Here is a 24,401-nt window from a genome sequence, read left to right as displayed (position 1 = left end):
TTTGTCTGGCTCCCTGCTCGCCCACCGACACGGGATCCCTGCTACTCGGGGACAGCCGATGTTGGACAAACAGAACGAGGGAGTTGTGGAAAAAGGGAAAAATCAAAAAATCCCCGCCATGGCTGTAAACGCGACACGTCTGCAAGGGCCGAGCATCTCCCTCGGCGGGGCTGGGCTCGGCGGAGCCCGGCTGTGCCCCCCGTCTGTCCCCGTCTGTCCCGCTGCTGTGTTCTCCTCCCTCCGCGACAGACGGGGCACAGATTTACAGACATAAGCAAGGAGAGCCCGCTCGGTATTCCCCCTCTCTCGGGGTTTGTCGGGGCTCTGCTCCTGGCCGGAGCTGCCCTTCTCGATGGTCGTGGCTTAGGCCGGTGTTTTGCTCGGGAAACGGCCGGGCCCGAGAGCTATGCATTGAATGGATATTTAGAAAAATAAATTTAAAAAATAAATTAAAATTTTAGAAAAATAGAAAAATACTAATGAGCGGAGAGGTGTGCATCCAGGGGTGTCGCAGTCCTCCTGAGCGGCGCTGTGCCTACGGGAGAGCTCAGCCGGCACCGGGCATCCCTAAAACGTGGCTGACGGCTCTCAGCCCCATCCCTGCCTTCCCTCCCAGCCCAAAATCTCAGCTCCCAGCCCCCCCCCGCAAGCTCCCGGGACCGGAGCGAGCCGCCCCGTCGGTGCCCGCCGCCCGGAGCCTGCGGGCGCTGCAGAACCGGGGAGGGAGCCGGGACCGCGACCGCCCCCCCGGGGGTGTTGGGGGGCGTTGGGGGGCTGCAGATTGGGAGAGTAACGGGCGGCAGAGGCTCCAGCCCGGGTTGTTTAAGACGTGCGGCTTCCATCTGTTGCCACATAAACATGCAGGATGCCTTATGCTGCAGCACTCCGGGGGAGGGGAGAGGGGCTGGGAGGGGAGGGGGCTGCCGTGGTGTAAATCCCCCCACCCCCAGCCTGTCCTCTCGCTAACCCCAAGCCCCTGGACGGGACCCCCCTGCGCCACACGGGGCGGGGGCAGCGCTCGGGAGCCGTCCCGGAGGGGTTATTTCAAACACCCCCCAGGCACCGCCGGCACCGGGAGGGGGGGACCGGCCCCGAGAAGGCTCCAGGGCTCCTCCCGCGGGCAGGGGGCCCCTCGTTCCCTGCCGTCGGGGCGGGGAAGGGGGAGCCACGTCGGGGAAAGCGGCCCCGCTGCCCCCGGCCCGGCCCCGCAGGAGCCGCCGGGGTCCCCGCCCGCAGCTTTTTTCCCGTCCCGACTCCGCGATTTGGTTTTATTCTGTGCTCGTTTTTGTGAGATCCCACGTGGAAGCCGTTAACGAATGCTCGATAATGATCACTACGAAGGCATTATTCAAATGAGGCAGGTAATTGCAAACAGAGAGCGCCTTCTCCCCTTCCTTTTGCTCTTTTCCTTGAGCGGGCGCCACGGCTGATGCTGGCGGTCCCTCGCCAGGCATCACCTCCATCCTTAAACCCGTCAAAGCAGGCTCCTGGGTGCCAGCCCGAGTCCCGCACGGCCTCAAGCTCACGCATTTTCGGCTCCCGCACATCTTCGCGGAGCTGAACCCTGCCCGGAGCCCTCCCGTCCCGTCGGGGCTCGTCCTGCACAACCTCGGGGGGCCGGGCTGCTGCCTGTGCTCGCCCCCCAGGTGGAGAACACCCGGGTGTACTCATTTTTTTTATTGTTATTATTTTTTTCCTCATTGTGCTTTTGACTCACTCGCAGCCTGTTGTTTATTCACAAGCATTACGGTATCCTGTTAGCATTCCGACCAGGGATCTGACTCCGCTGGTTTCCTGCAGGAACATGTGGAAGCAATAGCGGGGTTGTGCACTCACCCGAGCTGAGGATGCACTAGTGGAGAGCGTGCAAAAAGGCTGGGGACCCTGCGAGCCTCGCCACAGGGCCCTCAGCCTGAGCACGCTGTTCTTCTCCTGCCTGCCCCCACTCCCTTCGGGGCATCTTCGCTCCGGAGGCTTAGCTCTCCTTGGTTTGGGGAGAGAGAAAAACCACCGCATCCTGCCGCTTGACTTTGAGGACAAAACTTTTGTTTGGCGCTAAACGGAAAAAAATAATAATAAAGACGAAAAAAAAAAAAAAAGAGGGAGGCGGGCCAGAGCGGGAAGGGAGGAAGCGGGGAGAAGCCCGGGGGCTCGGCTCCGAGGCCGGAGCCCTCCCGGGAGGCAGGGGCCTCCATCCCCGCTCGGTTCCTGGGGCTGCACTGCCCCCTCTCCCGCGGCCGCAGCATCGCCCCGCTCGCCGGGCTCGGCTCCGGGACCCCGCAGCGAGGCGACGGGGGCAGCCCCCGCCACCTCCCCGGCCACCGCTGGGCGCCACGGCGAGGCGGAGGTCCCCGGCTAAAGCCGTCGGGGCTCCGGGCGAGCTCAGACGGGCCGGGCCGAGGGCACAGAGGATGAGAAGAGCTTCCACGTTCCCGGCACAGCAGCAGGGTTTGGGGCGGCCGGCTCCCGGCGACGGCTGCCTTTCGTTGTGGCTTTCATTCATAAACCCGAGCGGTGCGGCTCTGCCCCTCTCGCCCGGTGCCTCCTGCTTCTGGCTGCCTCGCAGCCCTCCGTGCTGCTCTGCGCCCCGTGCCCGCGCTCAGGAGCGCACAAAGGACACGAGGAAGCCGCCAATTCGTTTCCAGCTCCATCTCCCCGTCCGTAACCCCACACCGTGACCCACCGTCCTGGTGGGGCTGAGGGAGGAGGCTCATTCACGAAATTGGGAGCCCTCTGACTTTTCACCAAAGTTTTTTGTTTTTTTTTTTTTTCCCTTTATATTTTTTTTCCTTGCCCCCGCAGTGCAAAACTCTCCGATTCCCCCCTTTTCCTCCCCCCCTGCCATATGGCCAGCCTCCCCCTCCCCTGCGAGGCTGCTGAAATCTGGAGGCTGAGACTGGCCCCCCTGCCTCCGTAAGAGCCTCCCTCCTGCGCCCGCCTCTGGCCGCGGGGCTGGGGGCGCCGGGCGAGCCAGGGCGGCTCTTATTGCGAAGGGGCCGGAGGGGGGCTTCATTTCCTGACAGCTATTTACTTAAAGCAAATGATTAGTTTTGGAAGGATGGACTATAACATTGAATCAATTACGGGGCGCGGGTTGTGAGCCCGCTGCAGTCGGGTCTGGAGGGAGGGCGAGCGGGAGGGAAGGAGCGCGGCTGAGCGGGGAAAGTCACAAAAGACGTGGACATATTTTGGATATTTTACGATCTGCGGGACTATAGCTGCGGATTGGAGAGGAGAAGGTAAGAGGTGAGGGGCACTTTCCCCATTTTTTTTCCTTCCTTTTCCCCCGTTTCTTTTTCCCATTTTTCTCATTTTTTTTTCTTTTCCCATTTTTTTTTTTTTTATTTTTCCCTCCCTTTATCCATTTGTTGGTATTTCTTTTCTTTTTCTTTCCTTTTTTTTTTTTTTTTTTTTTTTTTTTTCCTCGGCTGAGCCGCTCCGGGGGCGCCTTCCCGCGGGGGTGCCGGGGGCTGGCGGCCCCCGGGGGCGGCGGGGAGCTGGGACCGGGCTCTCCGCGGGCCGTCGGGGCGCGGCGGCGGCGGCGGCGGCAGCGGGCAGCAGCTCGGGCAGCGCTAATGACAAACACATTGGGACCGCGGGGGCCACCGTGCCGCATTCCTGCCCCGCCGGGGCTCCGATGGCAGCGCCGGTGCCCGCCCGGTGGGCGCGGGGGGGACGCGCAGCGAGGATGGGAAGCAGGGCAGGGTAGCACCCGGCGGCTCCCCCTCTTCTCGCATCCCCACCTTCTGCCCTCGCTTCTTTCACCCCGCCGCTCTCCGCTCCCTTCCCCCACCCTTTGTTTTTCGCCACCTTCCCTTTTTCAGGTCCCCTTCCCCACCTTAACACCCCCCCCGGGAGCCCAGGCGGGACACGCACGACCCCCTCTTTGCGCGGGCGACCCCATCTCCATCCCTGCGCCCCCCCCCCCTCCCCCCGCTCTTTTGCTTTATTTCCACGTCTCAGCGGAAAGTGAAGATGCTGAACTCGGGCAGGACTGGTACCTGGAGCCTCTCCAGCTTACAGCCCCCTTCTCGCACCGGGAGCGCCGCCCGCCCCGCCGGACGGCTGGAGCCCGCCGCCTCGCCCCCCGGAGGGGGGCTGAAGTCTTCGCGGCCACCGTTTGGATTTGGTCAAGAGCGGAGGCTGCAAACTCGCCAGCCTCTGCCAGGCTGGAGTCCCCTGGAAAAGTCCTAGGAGCAAGTAGGAAATGGCTTTTTGGCTGGCTGCGGCATTGCTCAACATTTTTGGACGGGGACCCAGCGGCCCAGGAGCCGTTCCAGAGAACAGGACTTGGACAGCTTTTTTCTGTGCGAGCAGCGGCGGATCCAGCGAGGCAGCAGCTGCCGCCCCCGGGGGCGTCCCGACGGGCTGCAGGGGCCGCTGCCCCGGCCCCCTCCCTCGCCGGGGGCACGCACCCAGCGCCCCTCGACGGCAGTTCGGCATCTCGCAAACGCTCCGGCTTCCCGGCGAGCCTCCGGGACCCGAAACCACACGCCCGGGGTATTTGGGACAGACGGAGCCGTCCCCAGGGCTACGGGCACGTCGCTGTCACAGCCCCGGACGGGGCACAGCTCCTGTCCCCCCGCGGGTGGCCGCCCCCTCGGGGGGGCACAGAGCGCTCCGTGCCTCTCCCGGTGGAGTGGGCAGGAGAAGAAGCCCGGAGCTCACGTCGGGGAGCAGCCCGGGAGAGAAACACGGCTTTGCTTTGCCCCATCCCCTCCCATCCCGCTTTTTTTTTTTTTTTTTTTTTTTTTTTTCTGGTTACCTCGCGTTTAAAAAAAAAATGCTCCAGCTTGGCAAAGGCTTTTCTATTGTTTCCTAGACAAACAGCGGAGTGGCTGGGAGCTGCCGTCTCTGCTAGGTTTGCTCGGTGTCCCGGGCAGCCTCTGATCCGCAGCGGCTCTAACAGACATAAACCGAGCTGGATGGGGCTTCGGGGTCGCCCCTCTTCCCTCTCCCTCGGGGCCACCCACTTGGGCACCCTGCAGCAGGGAGGAAAACCCCGAGGATGGGGGCTGGAGAGTGGCAACGTGCCCCTCTTCTCCCCCTCCATCCCCACCCATGTCCCGTCTGGTTATGGGGTCCCCACTGCATCCCCGACGGGGTCGCCGCTGTGCCTCCTTTCGCTAATGCTCCCCCGCTGGTTTTTGCTGCCCGGGGGAGAGGTGAGGCGGGGGCAGCCAGCAGGGGGATGCCGGGGGTGCTGCCCTCAGCATCTCCCAGGGCCGGGGGCCCAGCTAGGCTGCATTAACTCAGTGTTCCCGGACGGGGCCAGAGACAGGATCAAAGCAAGGAGAGAGGCGTCAAAGGTCCCTCCGCCATCAGCGGCTCAAACTCTGAGCTGCGGATATCTGCCTTTTACTTCTAGATGAGATAGAGGAAGATCTTGCAGCAAGGCTCTTCATTTTCAGTTTCCACTTAACAAAGAGCATTGTGAAGCCCTCAGATAAACAGCAGTTTAGCCAACCTCAAAGCTTGGGGGGAAAAAAAAGTTTGAAGAAAAATGAGACCGCACAAAGCACTGGGACACAGGAGTCTGCAAGCAAAGCAGCTCTCCCAGCCTGCAGGCAGTCTCCTGCTGCCTAGAAATGAGCCCCCTTGTTCTGGTACTCCTCCCCAGGCGGGGACGGCAGAAGGTGTGCCAGCAGGACTGCGATGGGCATCTCTGCTTTTATTTGCTCCTTGATGTATGGGGGATCTTCATGTGGCTGGGAGACAAATACATAGGTATTAGGTTTCAAGAAAGCAGGAAGTAATAAATATTTTAATAAAATACCTCTCTGCAGTACTGCAGTATCAAGCTAGGATTTGAGTCCAATTCATATAGAGAGAAAAGACTTGCACAAACCTTTATTTATTTATTTTTTTTGTAACCGACCTACTGTTGGTTATTTCCAACAGCAGCAATTGGTCTGAAAAGGGGTGAAATGGATAACCCTATAGAAACTTCGCCTTGCTTGTATCCTTACATCATGATGGCTGCAGTGGTGTTACTCTTGCCTGGGAACGCTGAAAATTCTGTTAGAACATGTTTGCTTCACTCGTTTTAAAAACTAGAATGATTTCTGAAAGGTCATTTTTTTTTGGTGCTGGCAAGAATTGCTGATAATTTGAAAGAAGGAAGCAAGTAAGCAAGTGATCCTTTCTCTCCCTCTTGCCTTGCTCTCCTGCTTGACTCATCTCTTTCAAGTCAATAAAGCTTCACGTAGACACCCAAGGGAACAGATTGCAATGGCTGAGCTTCCTAACTCCTGCGGTCAACAGAAATGGAGTGGTTTTTTCCATCCACCACTTCTGAGCACCTAAGTTGGGATCTGAGGTGTTCTCTGAAGTTCCTGACCTGATCCTGAGAACCTAAGTGAGATGTACCCTTGGAAGTATCCGTTGTGTTGTCTATCTGCTGGGATAGACCAGAAAGTCGTTTAAGTAAATTTAGACTTTGTAAATTGCCCTCTACCTCTGTTTCCTAGTCCTATGGTTTGTCCTGATGGTTTAGGCTGAAGAATTGGAGCTGACTGGAAGGCGGACTTGTGGCAGCCATCACTAGGTGTCCTGCAGAGCCTGAAGCCGCTGCAGGAGCCCCAGACAGACTCAGCTTGCTGTGTAGTTATTCCTGCACAGCCCAGAAGAGATGCACAGGCTATGCTAGATGCAAACACTCTCAAAGGGACATGGAACAAACCACTCTTTAGGAGAACATTTATGCTGGACTTTTCAAAGAAGAAATTTTCTTGTGTCACTTATGCCTTTCCCCAGCGAAACCATCAGACGCTCTCCTGTTTGCTTTGTTTTTGTGGAGAACTAAGTTTGTAATTTGGGAACTGCAAACCAAGAAATGTTTCAGGAGGTCCTGACTGAACCTTTGTATTCAGCCGGTAACATGTACCACAATGAAGAAAAGTTGTTCTCTGCTCTTGGGCTAGCCTTTGCTCTTGCTGGAAAAGATCAGTTTTCCCAGAAGGACGGATTGCCACTCAGACAAAACCTCCACTGAAATTATCCAGCCCTCTCATAACAAGGATAATCACATCATTACGTGCCAAGATTTGCAATCCACCTACTATCATATAATTTATATAAATACAGAGCAATAGGGACTTTTTTACTTTTTTTTTCTTTTTTCTCCAAAGAAGAAAACCCAGAAAATTCGCATGAAGTTAAGACATAAGAAATTTAATTTTAAGTTGATTTAGAAGACCTAGCTTAGTTTCCAGCTGCCGCGCTGGAGACCAGCCTTTCCTTCTGCTGGACAAGAGAGCTGGCTTATTGCTGTGGATCATCATTGCCATCCTGTGGCCAAGAGCATGAAGTGCAGTGACTACTTTGGCAGGAAACGAGTTTGTCAGTCTCCAGGCTGCTGGTAGATGGGACGGTTTTCTATCTTGAAAGAGTTTTTTGTTTGATTTACAGCAGTATGAAAAACATATACGGATGGCTCTTTTTACCCCGCCACCATGCTTTCTGTCTAGGTCATGCAATCGCCTAGGAATATCTTCTAAACACACATTTCCATCAGTTTTTTGGATATTGATTTTACTTTGTCTCTTCTGCTCTGCAGTCAATGAAACCCCTCTTGGTTGGAAGCCAGCGCTTGGCAGTGAGTGTTTGGAAGATTGGCTCCTTGCTGATAAAAGTTCTTCTGATGTTCTTTTCCCGATTTTTTTTATCATTAAAGCACACAACAGAGATACCAAATTTTCAGTCAGTTCCTTTCAAAACCCAGTGATTAGAGCAGATGTGATGATTGTTTTACCCTGGGCAATCAACCTCCACTGCAGAGAGTTTGGCAACACCCCTGTGGCATCATCTAGCTTTCACTATGCACTCCCATGTTTCTATTTTAACTAGCACTGTTCAAGGTATGCAAGGAATTAAGGTTGGCTCCAACTTACGTTGTATGCGTGCTACCAATACTTGCATAAATCTACTGGCTTCACAAAGGTTACACCAATTTTCGGTTTAATGTAGTGATGCTAGAAACTGAACCTGCTGTATTTATTCAGGGCTGAGATGTGGGTGTTTTAGGACAAAGAGTGCTCCTCTGCCACAAAGAAGGTTAAAAAGCAAAATAAGTGTATTTAAAAAAAAAAAAAAAAAAAAAGTGATGGTAAATAAACAGCAAACGCTTGGTGTTTTGGGAATGAGTAAACTATCTTTTGCCCAGAACAGAGGTGTTAAATTCTGTGTTAAACCTTGACTCCAGCATGCCAAAGTCAGATGCATGATGTAATTAAATCCAGTTCAAACAGATTTTGAGTATGAATGATGATGAGTCCTTAGTACATTATTCTGTTTTTCACAGTGCGTAAATGTTGCTCTGGGTCTTGCTGAGATTAACAGGTCCTTGAGGAAAGATCAAAGCTATGGAGTCTGAAAGAGTAGGCAGTTGGGAAATGCAGATTTAGAAAATCCTTGTGATTTTTTAAACTGCAAGGGTAGACTGAGGCACTCAGTTCTTACTGATTGCTATGGCAGCCCAACTAAGGCAACAAATTCCAAATACCACTTTGGAAATGCCATCACCTCTATTTACATCAGTTTATTCACCAGGCTTCAGTCCTCACACAGTTTTGCAGCAGTGTAAGTTCGCTTCAGCAGACCTTCTGCAGTCTGGTGTGTAAAAGATATTAGCTTTGTGTTTTCTCTTTCTGTGTTGCATCACTTGCATTGAATAGTCTGGAAAACAACACAGTAGGGGTAGAGACCCTATTTTCAAATGGAAAAGGCTGAAGGAAATTTGGTGGGCAGTGGGGTAACATTGTCTTGTGGATCTTGGGAGCTTAGGATTCAGATGATGGAAATTCTTTAAAGATATACAGTGTGGGTCACTTTATCAGAAAAAAATATTGCAGGATATAAATGTGATAAAAATGAATAAGGAGGCTGAAACAAATGGACTTCTTTGATGTTTGAGAGTCTGTTATCAACAGGAGACAGATACATAAACACGTGGCAATTATTGCTAATTGAAGAATCAGGCAAAATGGTTTGTCTCTGCTGGAAAGTTGTCAGCTGAATTTCCAAGGTTGTTTGTACAAGTTTTGGGGCTGGTAGTTTGTAAGTCTTCTAATCCTGCTTCTGAGACCTTTTGTTTGATTGGAGTATCAAATACTTTTTGCTTTGCAAAAGAGCACTGTCTGTTCCACACATCGCAGGAGGAAAGAGGGACAGGTTCAGAAGCACCCCATGGCATGTTGTAATCATTTAGCTCCCATATGGCATCGGCATAGTCTTCATAACTGGATGCACCTACGTGCTTTCCTATCTCAGAATCAGGAGCAGAGGGTGAATAGAAATTCTCCAGAACCTTTGAAAAACTAGTCTCTGTTTTGGCACATCATTCTTTATTTTACTCTTTAGCCTGTGTTTCAGATTACGGGTTCTTCTGTATGGTCCTTTTTTAGTTTATGTTGGCTCTGGGCCAAATCCAGTTGCTATTAAAGTCAACAAAAAATGTCCATTGATCTCAATGGGAGCAGAGGTTGTAGGAGCTCCTCTTTTGGAAATTACCTAGCAGGCTGCTTGAGGGGTTTAAGTAGAAATGTGATTAGATAGCATAAAGATTCAGAGTTGTTGCCATTGTTGCCTCTTCACAACTGATGCCTTCTGATTATTTGTTTGAAAGCTGAAATTATCACAAATAGCTTGTGATTTTCACACTATTGGCGAGAAGAGGCTCTCAGTTAATGGCATGGCTGGCCTGCAGTCTGTCATGTATTTATTCCATTAGAAAATTTCAGCATATGTTTTAAATAGCATGTCTCTTGATCAAGGGAATTCTTGCTAAATAAGCAATAAACACTATTGTATTGTATTGTGCTCAGTAAGCTATATATATACATACGTACAATGGCAAAACAAAAATATCACTCACAATTGTGTGATGTATAATAAAAGTAGCTTTTAAATATGCTGTTTCTCCCCCCCTCCTCCCCCCCAAAAAAAGCTGCAAGCCACTAAAAGGTCAGAATTTACTGCATATAGCCATTGCATCCCCACTGAATTCAATGCAGCATCCAAGTAGGAGCATGGGCTCAGTTTTGTGTGCTGCAGTGGGCACCAGGGCTGTTTGCAGGCTCTTTGCTGCAAGTGCCAGCTTTGTGCTCTGCGTAACTTCCAAAATTCAAAAGCTGGGTGGGCCAGAACTTAGCGAGGAGAAGAGGTTGTGGACCTTTGGCTGTGTTCCCCGTGCTGGTGGTCTGCCTGCGGCTCCACGTGCCATGTGGCTGGTGTGGGCGGGTGTCTCACCAGGAAGAGGGTGTGAGATGGGGTCCTGGGGGTACTCCTGCCCTCGGGAGGGTACAAGCAAAGGGCACTGTTGGACAGTGGTCCTGTGAGCTCTTGTATCTGTTGTCAGCTTATTAACTGGCTCCGTGTTGCCCTCTTTCTGTTTCAGTTGTTGGTAGCGATGGGCACTTCCCCAAGGACATTCCTGATCCTGGGATGTTTCCTCACAGGTAATATTCCTCAGTCCTCTAAGCCTCCCCATCCCTGCTCCTTCACAAACCTGTATTTAAGTTTCCTTTCATTGTGTCCACAATAACAAACTGCTGCCTCCAGCCTCTATTTTTTCTGTCCTTCACTTTGGTATGCCAAGACAAGGTCTACCTACAGCTGTCCCACCCTTGGCATGCTGGAGCACCTCCAGCAGCATGGAGCAAGCCGGGCTGCCTGTGTGGGCTCCAGCATCCTCCCCCTTCCCACCACATAACCACACTGCCCACATCTGCAGAGCGAATGGCGCTGGGAGGGGAGGGCAGGGTTTGCCACAGGGCTGCCAAATATAGAAAGGGCCCTGCGGGTTGAGATAACACGTGCAGACGTGAGAAACTGGTTTCAAAGAAAGCCTGGGCTCCTACTGCTGTTTTGTCGTGCAGGGCCCACTTTCACACTGTTTTCCTGGTGAATTCCCCATTTTCTTCTTCAGGAGCCTAGGGTGTGGGCCCTCTCATTTTCCTTCTGGGACTTGGACCTGCACCAGCCCACCTACAAATTACCTAGGCTTGCAAATCTGACCCCATAAATGTAGATTGCATCTGAAAAGTGGTGCCATCTACAACATCTAGTTCAGTGAATTACAGTTTTATTTGGCTATAAACTTTCTGTACATTTTGGCCAGAGGTAGACCCAATGCACAAATTTTGGATGTAGGCCCCTTCCCCGGCCCTTTGCCGAAATAGAAGCCAGATGTAAAGTGCAGGTGTTGGCCTTGGGAAGTGGTTTCCAACTTTCAGCGGTGGGCTTCCTTGCAAATTGATGGGCCTGCTGATTTCCTGACCATTGCTGCAAGGACCTGCAGCGCAGCTTGTAGGGTACCCACGAACTGGGAGTCAGGGACTGGGGCTGGGACTTGGGGCTGCGAAGCTGAGGTGTGGATTGGGAGCCATCCCTAAATTCACCTCCGTCTTTCACCGCTGGAGTTGTCAAACAGGGCTCAGCGAGCAAACACTCCTCTGCTTAGCATTTCAAAGGGAGGCCATTTGCCCACCACAGGGAACAGCTCTGGCTTTTAACAAGGGTAAATTTCCTGGGATGTCAGCACGTCTGAAATGGCCATAAAGATGCCTGCTCTGGATCCACTCTGCACCCTCTCCCATCCCTGTGCTGAGGAGGGGCTGCGTGTTCATGTGCTCTTTATTTGTGTCTTTTTCCAGGCCCGCTCCTAACATTTTGCCAGCTTCCTCTGCCGACTATTGTTCCCAACAGAAATGAAATGGTTGTACAGCTCAATTCCAATTTCACACTCAAATGCTCCGGAGACAGCGAAGTGAGCTGGCAGTACCCAGTGACCGAGGGAAGCCACAGGATAGACATCAGACATGAAGAGAACAACAGTGGCCTCTTCGTGACAGTGCTGGAAGTAGGAAATGCCTCAGCCTCTCACACGGGCCTGTATGTTTGCTATTACAACCACACGCAAGTGGAGGATGGGGAAGTGGAGGGGAGGAACATCTACATCTATGTGCCTGGTAAGTGGGGGTGCCACAGGGTGACTGACCCACTTTCCAAGGTGACTGTATTTTGGGACACGTGTTGCCCAAACCAGTGCCACATCTGACACTAAAACAGTCGCCAGGTGGGGAAGGCCAGGTCTTGTTTTTAACCTGATTTAAAGAGAAAGGGGAAAAGCTCACATATGCAGAGGGCCCAGGAAGCAGCAGAGTTGTCCTGTTACAAGGAGTTGTTACAAGGGAGGATGAAATGAGAAATGCTACTGCTGACCAGTCTGAGGCAAGATTAAAAATATGGTGTTTCTACACAGCATTTCTTGCAGTGCCCTATAATTTTCAAAGTAAACACAGCCTTCCCAGTCCTCGTGCCACCTTTCTCTGTAGTGGTGGAAAATCTGCTGGACACAGAAGAAATGATATCCCTTCTCTTCAGAAGTTCCTATCACCAGCTTTGCCCTCCCACCCCCTTGTTCTGGCTGACAATTCCTTTAAAGGATTCCCATGTTATCGATCAAGATATTTATTTATTTATTTTTCTGTGGCTGAAATAGGCACCACAGACTGAGCCACAGCCGGCTGCGTTGGCAAAGTGCTGTCTGGATGTTTCCTTGGTGTTCAGAGGATAAGTGGCAGAACAGCAGGGCCAGAGAAGACCAAGCCATGACATTTGCAGTAAATAGTCTGAGCAGGAAATGAAGGAGAAAAGAAGGGATTGTAAATCGTCCTGCAAAACTAAAATAAATTGTGAAGGAGATGATGTCTGAAACTGCAAGGAGGATTGTGGAAGGGGAAAAGGGCAGGAAGGACTAATGAGGCTTTTTTAAAGGCTATTTTACAGTGTTATTAATTCTTTGCAGTTCATGATGTGTGATTCAAGTGCAGCGATTCTTCCAAGACTTTCTCTACATTTCCCACAACAAACTGAATGCATTTGTATTCATGCTTGAAGCACTAAGAGGTTTCAGCAGAGGCTGCGGGGTTTGGCACATGTATCTCAATTTCCAACCAGCTTTAGCCAAATCACCAAAAGATTTTCTTGCTGTTAAGTGTGCTTGTAACTCAGTCAGTAAAAGGATAGAAGGGCAAAAGACAGAAGATTTCTTCAAGAAGCGGGCATTTTGTTTTGATTTTGAAATGCCTCTAGATTTCAGCCTACCACATTTGCAAAGCAGAGACACCCTGTAATTTTTTCCACTCAGTGAACATTAGGATGTCATAAATGCAGAAACATATCCTTTTCTCCAAATTATAGAGAATGTTTCTGTTTCCACTATAAATTTTGTCTTTACAATTGTTTTTCCTGCAATGAATTAGGAGGGCAATGGGTGGCAGCAACCCACTTTGGCCAAGGAGGGTTACTCTGAGACTTCATGCAATATCCCAGTTTCACTAAAAGCACAGAGAAAACCAAACTAGGTGAATCCCATTTCTGTTTTAAATTACATCGAGAAAATGAATACATGGAGTTGGCAGTGTGTTTGGGATAGAGGGCTGTGTTTGGACTATTGCTACAAAGAGCCTGCCAGTGCAGCATAAATTCTATTGTTGGAGGGATTTGTATTGCTATTTATTAAATTTCATTATAAAGCTTTGCACAGAAGCTTCAGGCTAGCAGAGATTATTTGTTTATTCTGAATGGCCAAGTGTAGATAATTTAAGGGCTTTGCTTTTTATGTTTGATATGTTATGCAATTATGTTTTGAACTCAGACTTTGGATTGGCTGGATAGGAAAGTTGGCAAGCATTTTGTTGACTTTGAAGAACTAAAACTACCAGGTGTTTGTTTGCTTTTTTATGGTCAAATACCATAGTCTGGAAACCACATGCTATGACCATAATTAACTATGTCTCATAACTGCAATGTTGGACAAGTTAGATATGCATAAAGATAAGTATCCTGAAGTATTTTTGATGAAATGTGGCTTTAATGGTGTTAGCCATAAGCAACACCAAAATTGATTTCTACTTTTTGCTATTAAGAGTGGTTTTTTTTCTTTTTTTTTTTTCTTTTTTCTTTTCTTTGTGTATTGGTTATGGGGCAGCTACTATTACAGAAAGAAAAAATCCAACTGAAAAAGATGAGTGATTTGTTCCAATAAAATATTGTTGACACATTAATTTTACTTTATTTTTATTACAGTTCTTTTTATTGCAGTGAAAGTTACACTTGAGCACAAAATCTTTTTTCCTAAAAATTAGATGTGTAAGTCCAGATTCATCATTGTATATATGTTTTGATAGAGTTGTTTATGACAGAGAAAGAGAAGTCATCTTTAATTTAATCCCCAGAAACTGCATAAATGTTCTCATACCCATTAGTTATTTTTCATGCTTTGTGTCACTTAATAGCCTTTTGCCCTAACTGTAGGAATATATCAGAACCAGGTCTAATGGGAAGAATAATAATTAGCTTTTTTTCTCTTGGAGTCCTTTGCATTTCCAATTCTGCATCCTGAATTTTCAGGAAGGAGCCCGAGACCTTTCCTCTTTTGTGCTTAGGTCAAATGTCTCACTACATGACACACCAGAAAGCAAAACTGAGATGCTGTTAGCATGCCTCACCTGCAGTCCCTGAACAAGCGGAGTCATGAACTTTACTGATTTCAGTTAAGACCTGTAGGTGGTCATTGATATCCAGTTCTTGCATATGGACATCCAACAAACAAGGTAGTATAAATGTACCTCTTGTTTTTTACAGACGCAGACGTGCCTTTTGTTCCTTCCATACCAGAAGACCAGTTCATCCTAGTAGAAGAAGGTGATTCCACCACTATCCCATGTCGGACAAGTGACCCAAATGCTCAAGTGACTTTAATTAACAGTTTAGACAAGGCTGTCTATGCTGCCTATGACAACAAACGAGGTTTCATAGGAAACTTCCCTGCGGGATCATACACATGCAAAACAACGGTTAAAGGTGTGGAGTTCAAGTCTGATGTGTTCCTCATCTATATTTTAAGAGGTATTTATTTATTTTCATAATAATAATAAAAAAAAAAAAAAGCAGTAATGTGCAGCCCAGTTCTTTTCTCACACTGTAGAGTCATATTAGCACGAGCATCATGGGGTTATACCCCACAATATTACAGATATTACCCCAATGATGAGCTCCTTGATCCTGTGGCAATATTACTAGTCACTTAGTTGCTAATTTGCCTAGCAAACTATCTTGTATACAATTTTGATGAGAATAAAATGCCCTTAACTTTACCTCCTCTCTCAAATGGTTGCAAAAGTCTTTTGTAATCCATTTGTTTTCATCCTGTTTGTTGAAACAGAACTTAAAAGCCTGGTGTTCCCCAGTGGACTCAAATGATAGAACTTTGGTTAGTTGGAAAAAACAACACAATTCAAATATTTTGAGAACAAAGTTGTATTGACCACTAGTGGATTTTCAAAGACAGCCACTGATTAGCAAAATGGATAATTACTTTTATCCCAAGTGCAGTGAGTAAAATATCTCATAGGGGCATTTGAGTTAGGAACTGTTAATTGAAATTTTATGGTTGGATCTTTTCTTAATTGAATTGATTAAACTCAATGCCTGCACACTTCATCCTTTAAATACATAATGTTTACATCACTATAAATCAGCAATACTTTCACTGAATTTTCCAGGTAATTCCTCAACAGAGGAAATGAAATAGAAATCTCCCCCTGAAATTACACAATGTGAAAATCGCATACAGTTTTAAACTAAATCTGTACTCTTTCTCTCTCTCTCTCTCTCTCTCTTTAGCTACTTCACAGCTGCCAGTTGAAATTGAAGCTCTTAAAACTGTCTACAAAACAGGCGAGACCATCGTAGTAACTTGTGTGGTCTTTGACAACGAGGTGGTTAATTTACAGTGGAATTATCCTGGGAAAGTGGTAAATCTCTCTCTCTTTTTCTCAGTCTGCATGTTTGTAGTTATTTGTTGGGGAAGAAGGTGGGGTTGTGAAATATTCATCTCTTCTCTGAATGAGGACAGCTGAGGAGAGAAAACAAAGTAATTTCTTTTACTTCTAAGGTATCACAAAAGAAAGTCAGTACCAAAAGTTAGACTTTGTTGTTAGTAAGTATGCAAAGCATGAGAGGAAGGTGAGGTGTGACTGGGAGTCCATGCACTGAGGGAGGAATGCTGCCTCTCAGGTCTTGTGCCAGTTCAAAAAAAGAAATGCTGTGGAAATAGAAAGATCTAGGAATGTGTTGGACATCTGCGCATAGTGCTCAGCATAGCTACTGCTGAGGGTATGAACCTCAAAGATGGCTCTCAAACCCTGGCTTCTTGGGTATAATAAAGGATGATGGAGAATGAGGTTCAGAGTCTTAGTTGTTCCTAGATGTGCAGGTGTAAATTAAAGTGACTCTTGCAGTCAGTATAATTATTCACTAATGAGAACATGAAAGCAAAAAAAAAAAAAGAACATATAAGAAAAAAAAAAAGTTGTAAGAAAACCTTAAAACTTTCAGAGAACCTCAGAACTTTTCAAACCTGCATAACATCCTTCTGCAGTAAAAATAAAATAAAATAAAATAAAATAAAATAAAATAAAATAAAATAAAATAAAATAAAATAAAATAAAATAAAATAAAATAAAATCAGTGAAAATAAGTTAGCATCCTGACAAAACAGAATTTCAGAATATCCCATCTAAAATGCCTGGTAACTGAGGGCATGGAGTAGTTAAATGACTGCCCAATTGTGACCCCATATTGCAGCTTTTATTTAAGTAAATTAAGACCCCAAGAGAAAAAATGATTTGAGATTTTGTTCTATTTTCCATTTTATGCATTAAAGCCCCTGCTATATGCCATCTTTCCAAACTATCTCCAACGTATTTTTTATTCCAGCTTCTTATAACATGGTTGACCATTCTCACCATCCTTACTTTTGCAAGAGTCTTCTCCTTGCTGATAAATTATTCTTGTTTTAGAGCACACAGAACAAATCATGTAGTAACCGGTTACTTTTTCTTTGGTGGAGGGGATAAAAATTCACCCTATACTTCATGGGAACTAAACAAAGAAAATTCAAAATAAAACCCCAGAGGTTTTCTGTCTGAGGAGAAGGTAGTATAAGCAGTGAAATGCACTTTCAGACTGCTTACCCAAGTTTTGAATGGCATTTTGTTTCAAGTGAACAAAATATGAGCTCTAAATCTCTTCACCCTTCTGTGACTGCCCCCAGAAGGATGTATTTTTATAGACACATCTTTTGTGCCTGTGGCTTGAAAATATATCCTTAACTGAATAAACAAGTCTTCTGCCATACAGGGTTTAGATGGTTACTCTCATTCCAGTGGCATCATAAATCCTCAACGGTCTACTTTCAGCTTAGTTACTTAAGTAAGGTTTTTTTTTCCTTCTCCAAACTACAGAAAGAAAAAGGTGTGATAAAACTTGATGATATCAAAGTCCCATCGCAGAAGCTGGTTTACACCTTGACCATTCCTGAGGCATCAGTGAAAGACACAGGGGATTATGAATGTACTGCTCGGCATGCAACCAAGGAGGTTAAGGAAAATAAGAAAGTAGTCATTACAGTTCATGGTATAGTCTGATTTCAGTGTCCAAAAATTATTAATGTGTTCAAAAACACTACTCTTGAAAAATGCTGCACAGCATTGTTCACGCATGGCTTTTTCATTTGCAGACAAAGGGTTCATTCATCTAGAGCCTCAGTTCAGCCCTTTGGAAGCTGTCAATCTACATGAAGTCAAAAATTTTGTCGTAGATGTACAGGCGTACCCAGCTCCAAAAATGTACTGGTTAAAGGATAATGTGACTCTGATTGAAAACCTTACTGAAATTGTTACTAGTTCAAGCAGAGTCCAGGAAACAAGGTAAAAATACTCTCATGAATCTTACTTTGCCATCTCCCTTAGAAACTTGAGAACTACTCCTGCTCTATCTACTTCAGTTTGTTGCTTCTTCTAAAGTAATGTTTAAAAAGCCTTTATTATCTACTCTAAAGGGTGATGCCTAGTCTGCCTTTTTTTGTTCCCTTGATAACATTAATATCTCCAAAACATACAAACCTTGGTTTCTGGGCACTAGCCCTCTTCAGTCCCTCCAGGAAATCTTCACTCCAGTAATCTCTAGCTACTTCCAATAATATCAGAGTCTTTGTCAGAGCCATGCAGAATATAATAATGTCCACATGTTACTCAGTTGTATTTTGGTAGATATTTGTTGTTTGAAAAATGATTTTAGTGCAAAGGCATGCTAGACATGCCAAATGTCAGCACATTATAATCTCCATATACCGAGATTACATGTTGCATAGAAGCACATTTTTTTTTATGCCTCCTTTAAAAATACAAACAAAATACAAACAGAAAATTACAAACCACACCTCCCATTTCTGCAGGTTTCAAAGTATACTAAAATTGATCCGGGCCAAGGAAGAAGATAGTGGATATTATACTCTGGTTGCTGAAAATGAAGATGAGATTAAAAGATACACCTTCTCACTGCTAATACAAGGTAAGGAGTCCCAAAACCTAGCTTACCGCAACTGGTGACCCACAGCAAAGATTTGATCCACTTACACACAGGGTCAAAACTGAGCACTGGATTGCCTGGACTATTGAGATAAGAAAAGCATGAATTAGGGTGTCCAGAGGAGTGCGTGCATGCCGAGTCCTTGGAGCTCTTGTACACTGATCCTGGCTTTGACTTCTGCACTGGCATTGTGCCAGAAAGAAACTTTATCCTCCCTCCTAAGTTATTCCAGCTGACAGCAGGGACGATAGCTCATTTAGCATGACATGAGGACGTGGCATACCCGCTGCACTTCCTTTTCGTGGCTTTAGCCTAGGATCCCTTCTGCTCTTCAGGAGACAAGGAACTCCTGGCCAAGTCCTAGTCTCTAGCTGCCACTAAACTGTTGGCCAAATAATACCTGTCCTGCTTTATTTGAGATTTTAAACTGTTTTCTAGACCTTGCTTAATATTTTAACAAACTCATGACTCCTTTCTAGTTCCAGCCTTGATCTTAGACCTTGTGGATGACCACCATGGCTCTGCAGGGGGACAGACAGTGAGGTGCTTGGCAGAGGGGACCCCACTTCCTGATGTGGAATGGCTGGTTTGCAAGGACATTAAAAAGTAAGAAGGGGTGCTTTGTGATCTAAAATATGTCTGTTTTTCTCGCTGACTAGCTTAACATTGCTAGTTACTATACCACACTTTCCTCATCAAGGCCCAGTAAGCTGTAAATCTGATTTATCTTTTCAGAGACATATTGCTTATATTTTGACAGGTTGTCCATATCTTTCCTAGTGATCATATCCTGTAGAATACGTGATGCCTTGAATTAGCTCTGATAAAATCTTTGTGTTCAATAAGTGTTGTTCCTCCCAGGCTGTTCCTGGGAGGTTGTACACCAGGCAGAAGGAGACCACACGTGGAAGGAGGCTAGGAGCACTGGGCACAGCCCAGCTGTGCTCTGCTCTCCTTGTGGTAAAGTCTCCTCCTGCCTCATGGGATGGTTGTCCTCTCAGCCCTGCCCCAAGAAGCCTTGTAAGCCATGAAGGATTCGGGGAGAAGTAGAGATCCATCCACTACTATAACTATGCATGATACTTAGCAGCACCAGGATCTATCTACACCGGACCTGCTGGGCTGCATTATCAGGCCTTCAAAGTTGCAGCAGTAATGAGGATCAGAAGGCCAATTATTCTGATGGAGGAAAGATGCAGGCTTTTCACTGAGGTGGTCTTAAGTACTTCTGGTCTTTAAAATGATCATTGCCAGAAGAAGATTATAGGGAAAGGTGATTCCTGTTGTGTTCACTCTTCTTTATCCACACCTACACCCAGCCCCCGTTTCCACTGTTATTCTTCTCTGCAGATGCAGCAATGACACTTCATGGACTCTTCTGACTAACAATATCTCCGATATACACATGGAAGCCCATCTGGATGAGAAGAACATGGTGGAAAGCCAGGTGACCTTCCAGAAAGTAGAGGAAACCCTGGCTGTGCGATGCGTGGCAAGAAATGACCTCGGTGCTGTTACTCGGGAACTGAAACTTGTGGCTCCCAGTGAGTTTGCTTTGTCCTTCTGAGAGATTACAGCAGCCAGTCTGAACTCTAACACACATCAGTTCAGTTTGGAAAAATGCTTAACAGATAAAAACATAAATGACTGCAAATAAAGATAAATGAAAATAGATTTTATTCACCCTGGGACATCTGAGGATGAGGCATTTTACAGGTCTTTATGGTGCATCTGTTTTTCACTTATTACATGGTTCCGCGATTCATTTAATCATTTTATTACCACTGGTTATGGGATGTTATTCCAGACAATCTTCACATTTGGTCTTGAAACAGGAAGGCAGTGTAGCTCTGGGCTTGGAAAGGCTTTACAGTCACCAGCCCCAGGGAGTGCTCCTGCCACATCTGCAGGACATGGGAACTGTGGCGGTGCGGGAGATGGTTGTCTTGTGCATGTGTCATGTTCCTCATGTCTCAGGAGGAAAATATGGTCTGTTTTGTTACTCCACAGCCTTGCGATCAGAACTGACGGTGGCTGCTGCAGTCCTAGTACTGCTAGTGATTGTGATAATTTCACTGATTGTTCTGGTCATCATCTGGAAACAGGTAACCTAGAAAGAAATATTTCACTTTGGACGCTAAGCCCTGCTGGGTTTTGATCTCAAGTCAGGCACAGGACTAATGATTGGTTTTGCCTTCAATATGTTCTGCAGAAGCCAAGGTATGAGATAAGATGGAGAGTCATTGAGTCTATCAGCCCCGATGGCCATGAATACATTTACGTGGACCCAATGCAACTGCCTTATGACTCCAGATGGGAGTTTCCTCGAGACGGGTTAGTGCTTGGTAAGTTTCCTCTATGGGGCTAACCCAGTCCTTCTCCTGGGAAAAGGACAATTAAGGACAACTTTAAGGTCTCTAATACCAGCATTTGTGATGTAATTCATGGCCATGAACTCCAGAATCTTTCTTTATCTGCTCTCTTTAATTCTCCTTCCACATCCTCTTCTCCTGCAGTGGTGTTAGCCTCAAGAAACTCATGTTAGTGTCTCCCACGCCTTCATTCCAGCTCTGCATCTTCTGTGTGCAATGCCCACCTCAGTGTGGCTTAAGTGGTCCCCGCCAGCATTAAATTCCAGTTCCAACAGTCACTTCTGCTAAGGCATTCACAAGGAGCAAATCAGCAGTTTTAATTTGCAAGACATTTATATATTTATGTGGAGAGGCCAAGGGAAACCTGCAAGTAGTTATGTAGTTTTATTAAAATATTTTTCAAATTATTAATCCATGATGTGCATATATCATTGCTGAGTAACTGCATAACTTATTTTTGTGGCTACTGCCCTTCTTCCTTCCCCCTTTGCTTTCTTGCTGTGTTTTCCCTGCATTGGCATTCATACAGAATTCAATTAGCAATTACTTCTTCAGGGCTGGCCCAATTTGTCATTTATATCAGTTGAAATTGTAGTGATTATAAACAACTTTAATATTCTGCCCAGGTACTGCTTTAAATGCACAAGGCATCCCTTTCTTGGATGTATCAGTGCACCAAGCTGTATACAAAAATTCAGAAGAAAACTGAAAGGTGTTTTGTTTTGTTTTGTTTTGTTTGATACTGTTCAAGGAATGCATTCCCCGGTGTAGTTCTTCTACCCCCACTGTGGGAAAAGAATTGATACTAATTCTTGAAAGAAGAGGCACAAAAAATTTCTGGTTCAGGAATGATATCCTTTAATTAAATTCATCTTGCTAATTGAAAACTAGGCGAGGGTGGATATTTAATGGAATTATTTTATAACAGCCCCGACTCTAATTATATGCCCAAATAGGATTTGTCAGATCTGAGTTAACAGACCACCACTGTGACTTTGTCTCCCTCTGACTCATGAGCGCCAGTCTACTTCAGTGCTTTCCTGTTTACAAGTACATTCACGACAGTCAGCGCTTTAAACACGGGTGCTACATGTTCTTTTAGCAAACAGGATTGCGCAAAGCATTCTTCTTGACACAGTTAACGTTTCCCTGCTGGCCGTTTTGCCATATTAAATGCTTCCTCTCCGGCTGACATGGACCGTTTTGTTCCTGGGCCTGATAATTCCAGTCTGTGTGTTTTCTCTTATTGAAGTAGGAGATGGCAGCAAAGGAATTGCACCTTTAGCTCAGGGAGGCTCTGAAAGAGGATGCAAAAACTTTTTGGCTCATTCAGATGAGCACTTCCCGCCCTAGCTGAGTAAGCCAGCTGGCATTCATTTTTTTTTCTCTCTCTCTCTTTTTTTTTTTCTTTTTTTTTCCTGAGCTAGTAATGCCTGGAGTGCAGAACTATGTTAAATGCCAACTCTGAGCGTTTGCTGGCTGGAGTTTCAATTGATAAATTTGGGTTACACTGCACATTTCCCTTTGTGATCCCCTCTCCACAGTATGGGTAGTGTTCTGTTTAAAGCAGCCAGCAGCCAGCACAAGACTAGGGGATGAGCAACAGAATGAGAAATTGGATAACACAGTGAGCTGCTTGTGCGCCAGTTTTCTCTTGGCACTGCTGAGAAGCTGTCCTTGCAGGACATCCTGAGATGGTAGAGGGCAGGGTCCTTAAAAGAGAGTGCTTTGAGTGCTGCTGGATCTCAGGATTTTGGGATGGCTGTAGAGGTTGCAGAGTTGCTCCCATTGCTTCCCCAAAGCCCACCCATTTGACGCTGGGGAGTTAATAAATGGAATGCTGGTCTGACATGTAGAATCAGACCCATCCCCACTTGCAGCTTGCAAAAAACAAGTTAAGGCTCAAGTTTTTCAGCACTTAGGGATGTGGTACCTAGTTTCTTATGAGTCTAGAAGCTGGATATAGATTATAAAGCTTGTCCTTTGGCTTTTTGTATATGCCAAGAAAGTAATGGTTCAATTTGGGGTGAGATGATCCTTCCAGTCCAATTTCAGCCAAAGGGGAGCCCAGGGCTGTGTCTGGGACTTCACCTTTGTAGTCGTGTCCCCTAGAGCAGAACGTGGCACCTCTCCACTGGTCTCCGCAGATGAGCTCTGTGAGTGGGTGCAGAGGTTGAACTGAAGTTAGCTCTCACCCCCAAGTACTGTTCCTCCACCAGTCTGCAGAGCCTTGAGCTGCTGCTGTCTGCACAATTCCTCTGTTGCAGGGAAGTATTCCTGTTCCTCCAGTGGGCAGATCCTTGTCATGCCTTTATACTAAGAAAATAAATCCACGATATAATTTTGGGCTCCAGTGCAGGCCTTGGCATCCAGAAAGTGACGGGGCTGGTTGCATTACAGATGCTGCCAACTTGTAAGCAGTCAGATCCCACCTGGCTCCAAGTTCCAAGTGTAAGACACATGAGACGTATATGGAAAGGGGTGAAAAGGGGAAATAACAGCAATAGCTCCCTGCCGCTCCAGAAGCGCTCTCACTGACTCCACATGTGCTCAGGCTCAGCCGAGGTGCAGGGGAGGGAGATGTGTGTCTCGTGCTCAGTCGACAATATGGTCTGAGGAGGAATTGGCTTGTGAAGACAAGAAGATCAAGGAGCATCAGTGAGTGCCATCACTTTCTGAAGGGCTGCATCCTGCCATGTGGCTCCCAGACCTTTGGGCTGAAAAATTTCAGGGGCCAAATTTCAGACTCAGGTTGTTTGAATTAGTTTGAAATTTAGTGGGAAGCTTTCTCACATCCTGACTGGGAAAAATAACCTTTGGAGCACAGGAATTTTGAAAAGAAATTGGATAGTTTTTGTGTGCATGACAAACTACACTGTCATGATCTTGGAGAAGTTCTTCAGTGGTAACTCATGCTTTAACCATTTCTCCTGCTTGTTAATGATGTTGATATTTAATGTTATTTTTGGCCAAAAACTTTCTTCTAAAAGTGTGTATACAATAAAAGTGTGGGCTGTAGCCACAGGATAACAGAAACATATGGTATTGCATGCCAGATAACACCTTCAGAAGTGTAAAAGGCGGCAAGTTCAAACTGCAAGTGAACGTCAAAGACAAGATGCCATATATCTCCATAGTAAAAGCCACTACTTAGTCTGCCAGTGTTGGAAGTTAAAAAATAACATGAAATGAAACAGCAAGCTCACTGGGAATATTAAAATGTCCTGTCATCTGGAGTTCATATACGGGTTTGTTCACTGAATAAACGTTGCCTTAATGAGCTTGCTGTCCAATATGGAAGCTATGAAATATAGTATTTTGGATCATGTTTGTGCAGTTTATATTTCTCTAAAATCTTGCTCAATCTGTACACAATTCTTCTGCACACTATATCCATAACAGAAGACAGGATATGATAATCCAAAGTTTTGGTCTAAAATGATTTGCGGGAAGAGTAAAGTGTGTATAAACATTAGCTGTTTCATTATAGCATTTGGAAATTTGCAATAAAATTTATTCAAACATGTGAAGCACACTTGTACATTAAACTTCAGAGGAGTTTCCCCTCATATGTGATCAACATGTATTTCA

At 46.4% G+C, this 24,401-nt stretch overlaps 1 protein-coding gene across 2 annotated transcripts in view; it reads left to right on the top strand.

Annotated features, from left to right (window-relative positions):
- The first annotated feature begins 3,053 nt into the window (after window positions 1-3,053).
- PDGFRA (platelet derived growth factor receptor alpha) overlaps window positions 3,054-24,401 on the top strand; it is a 34,735-nt gene continuing 13,387 nt past the window's right edge. The window contains exons 1-12 of one of the 2 annotated variants that reach the window (XM_082759608.1): window positions 3,054-3,239; window positions 10,397-10,457; window positions 11,655-11,969; window positions 14,650-14,913; window positions 15,691-15,821; window positions 17,313-17,484; window positions 17,588-17,777; window positions 18,305-18,420; window positions 18,918-19,044; window positions 19,789-19,982; window positions 20,449-20,543; window positions 20,651-20,783. In XM_082759608.1, the coding sequence (XP_082615734.1) occupies window positions 10,409-10,457; window positions 11,655-11,969; window positions 14,650-14,913; window positions 15,691-15,821; window positions 17,313-17,484; window positions 17,588-17,777; window positions 18,305-18,420; window positions 18,918-19,044; window positions 19,789-19,982; window positions 20,449-20,543; window positions 20,651-20,783 (1,786 nt within the window). In that variant the 5' untranslated portion in view covers window positions 3,054-3,239; window positions 10,397-10,408. Of the gene's footprint in view, window positions 3,247-10,396; window positions 10,458-11,654; window positions 11,970-14,649; window positions 14,914-15,690; window positions 15,822-17,312; window positions 17,485-17,587; window positions 17,778-18,304; window positions 18,421-18,917; window positions 19,045-19,788; window positions 19,983-20,448; window positions 20,544-20,650; window positions 20,784-24,401 lie in introns of both variants that reach the window. The other variant, XM_082759609.1, reaches the window with a different exon arrangement.

Source organism: Aythya marila, assembly GCF_965140915.1.
Source record: "Aythya marila genome assembly, chromosome: 4".
In the NCBI taxonomy this organism is placed as follows: Eukaryota; Metazoa; Chordata; class Aves; order Anseriformes; family Anatidae; genus Aythya; species Aythya marila.
Note: the sequence above shows the minus strand (reverse complement) of the source record. Positions and strands in the feature narration are given on the sequence as shown.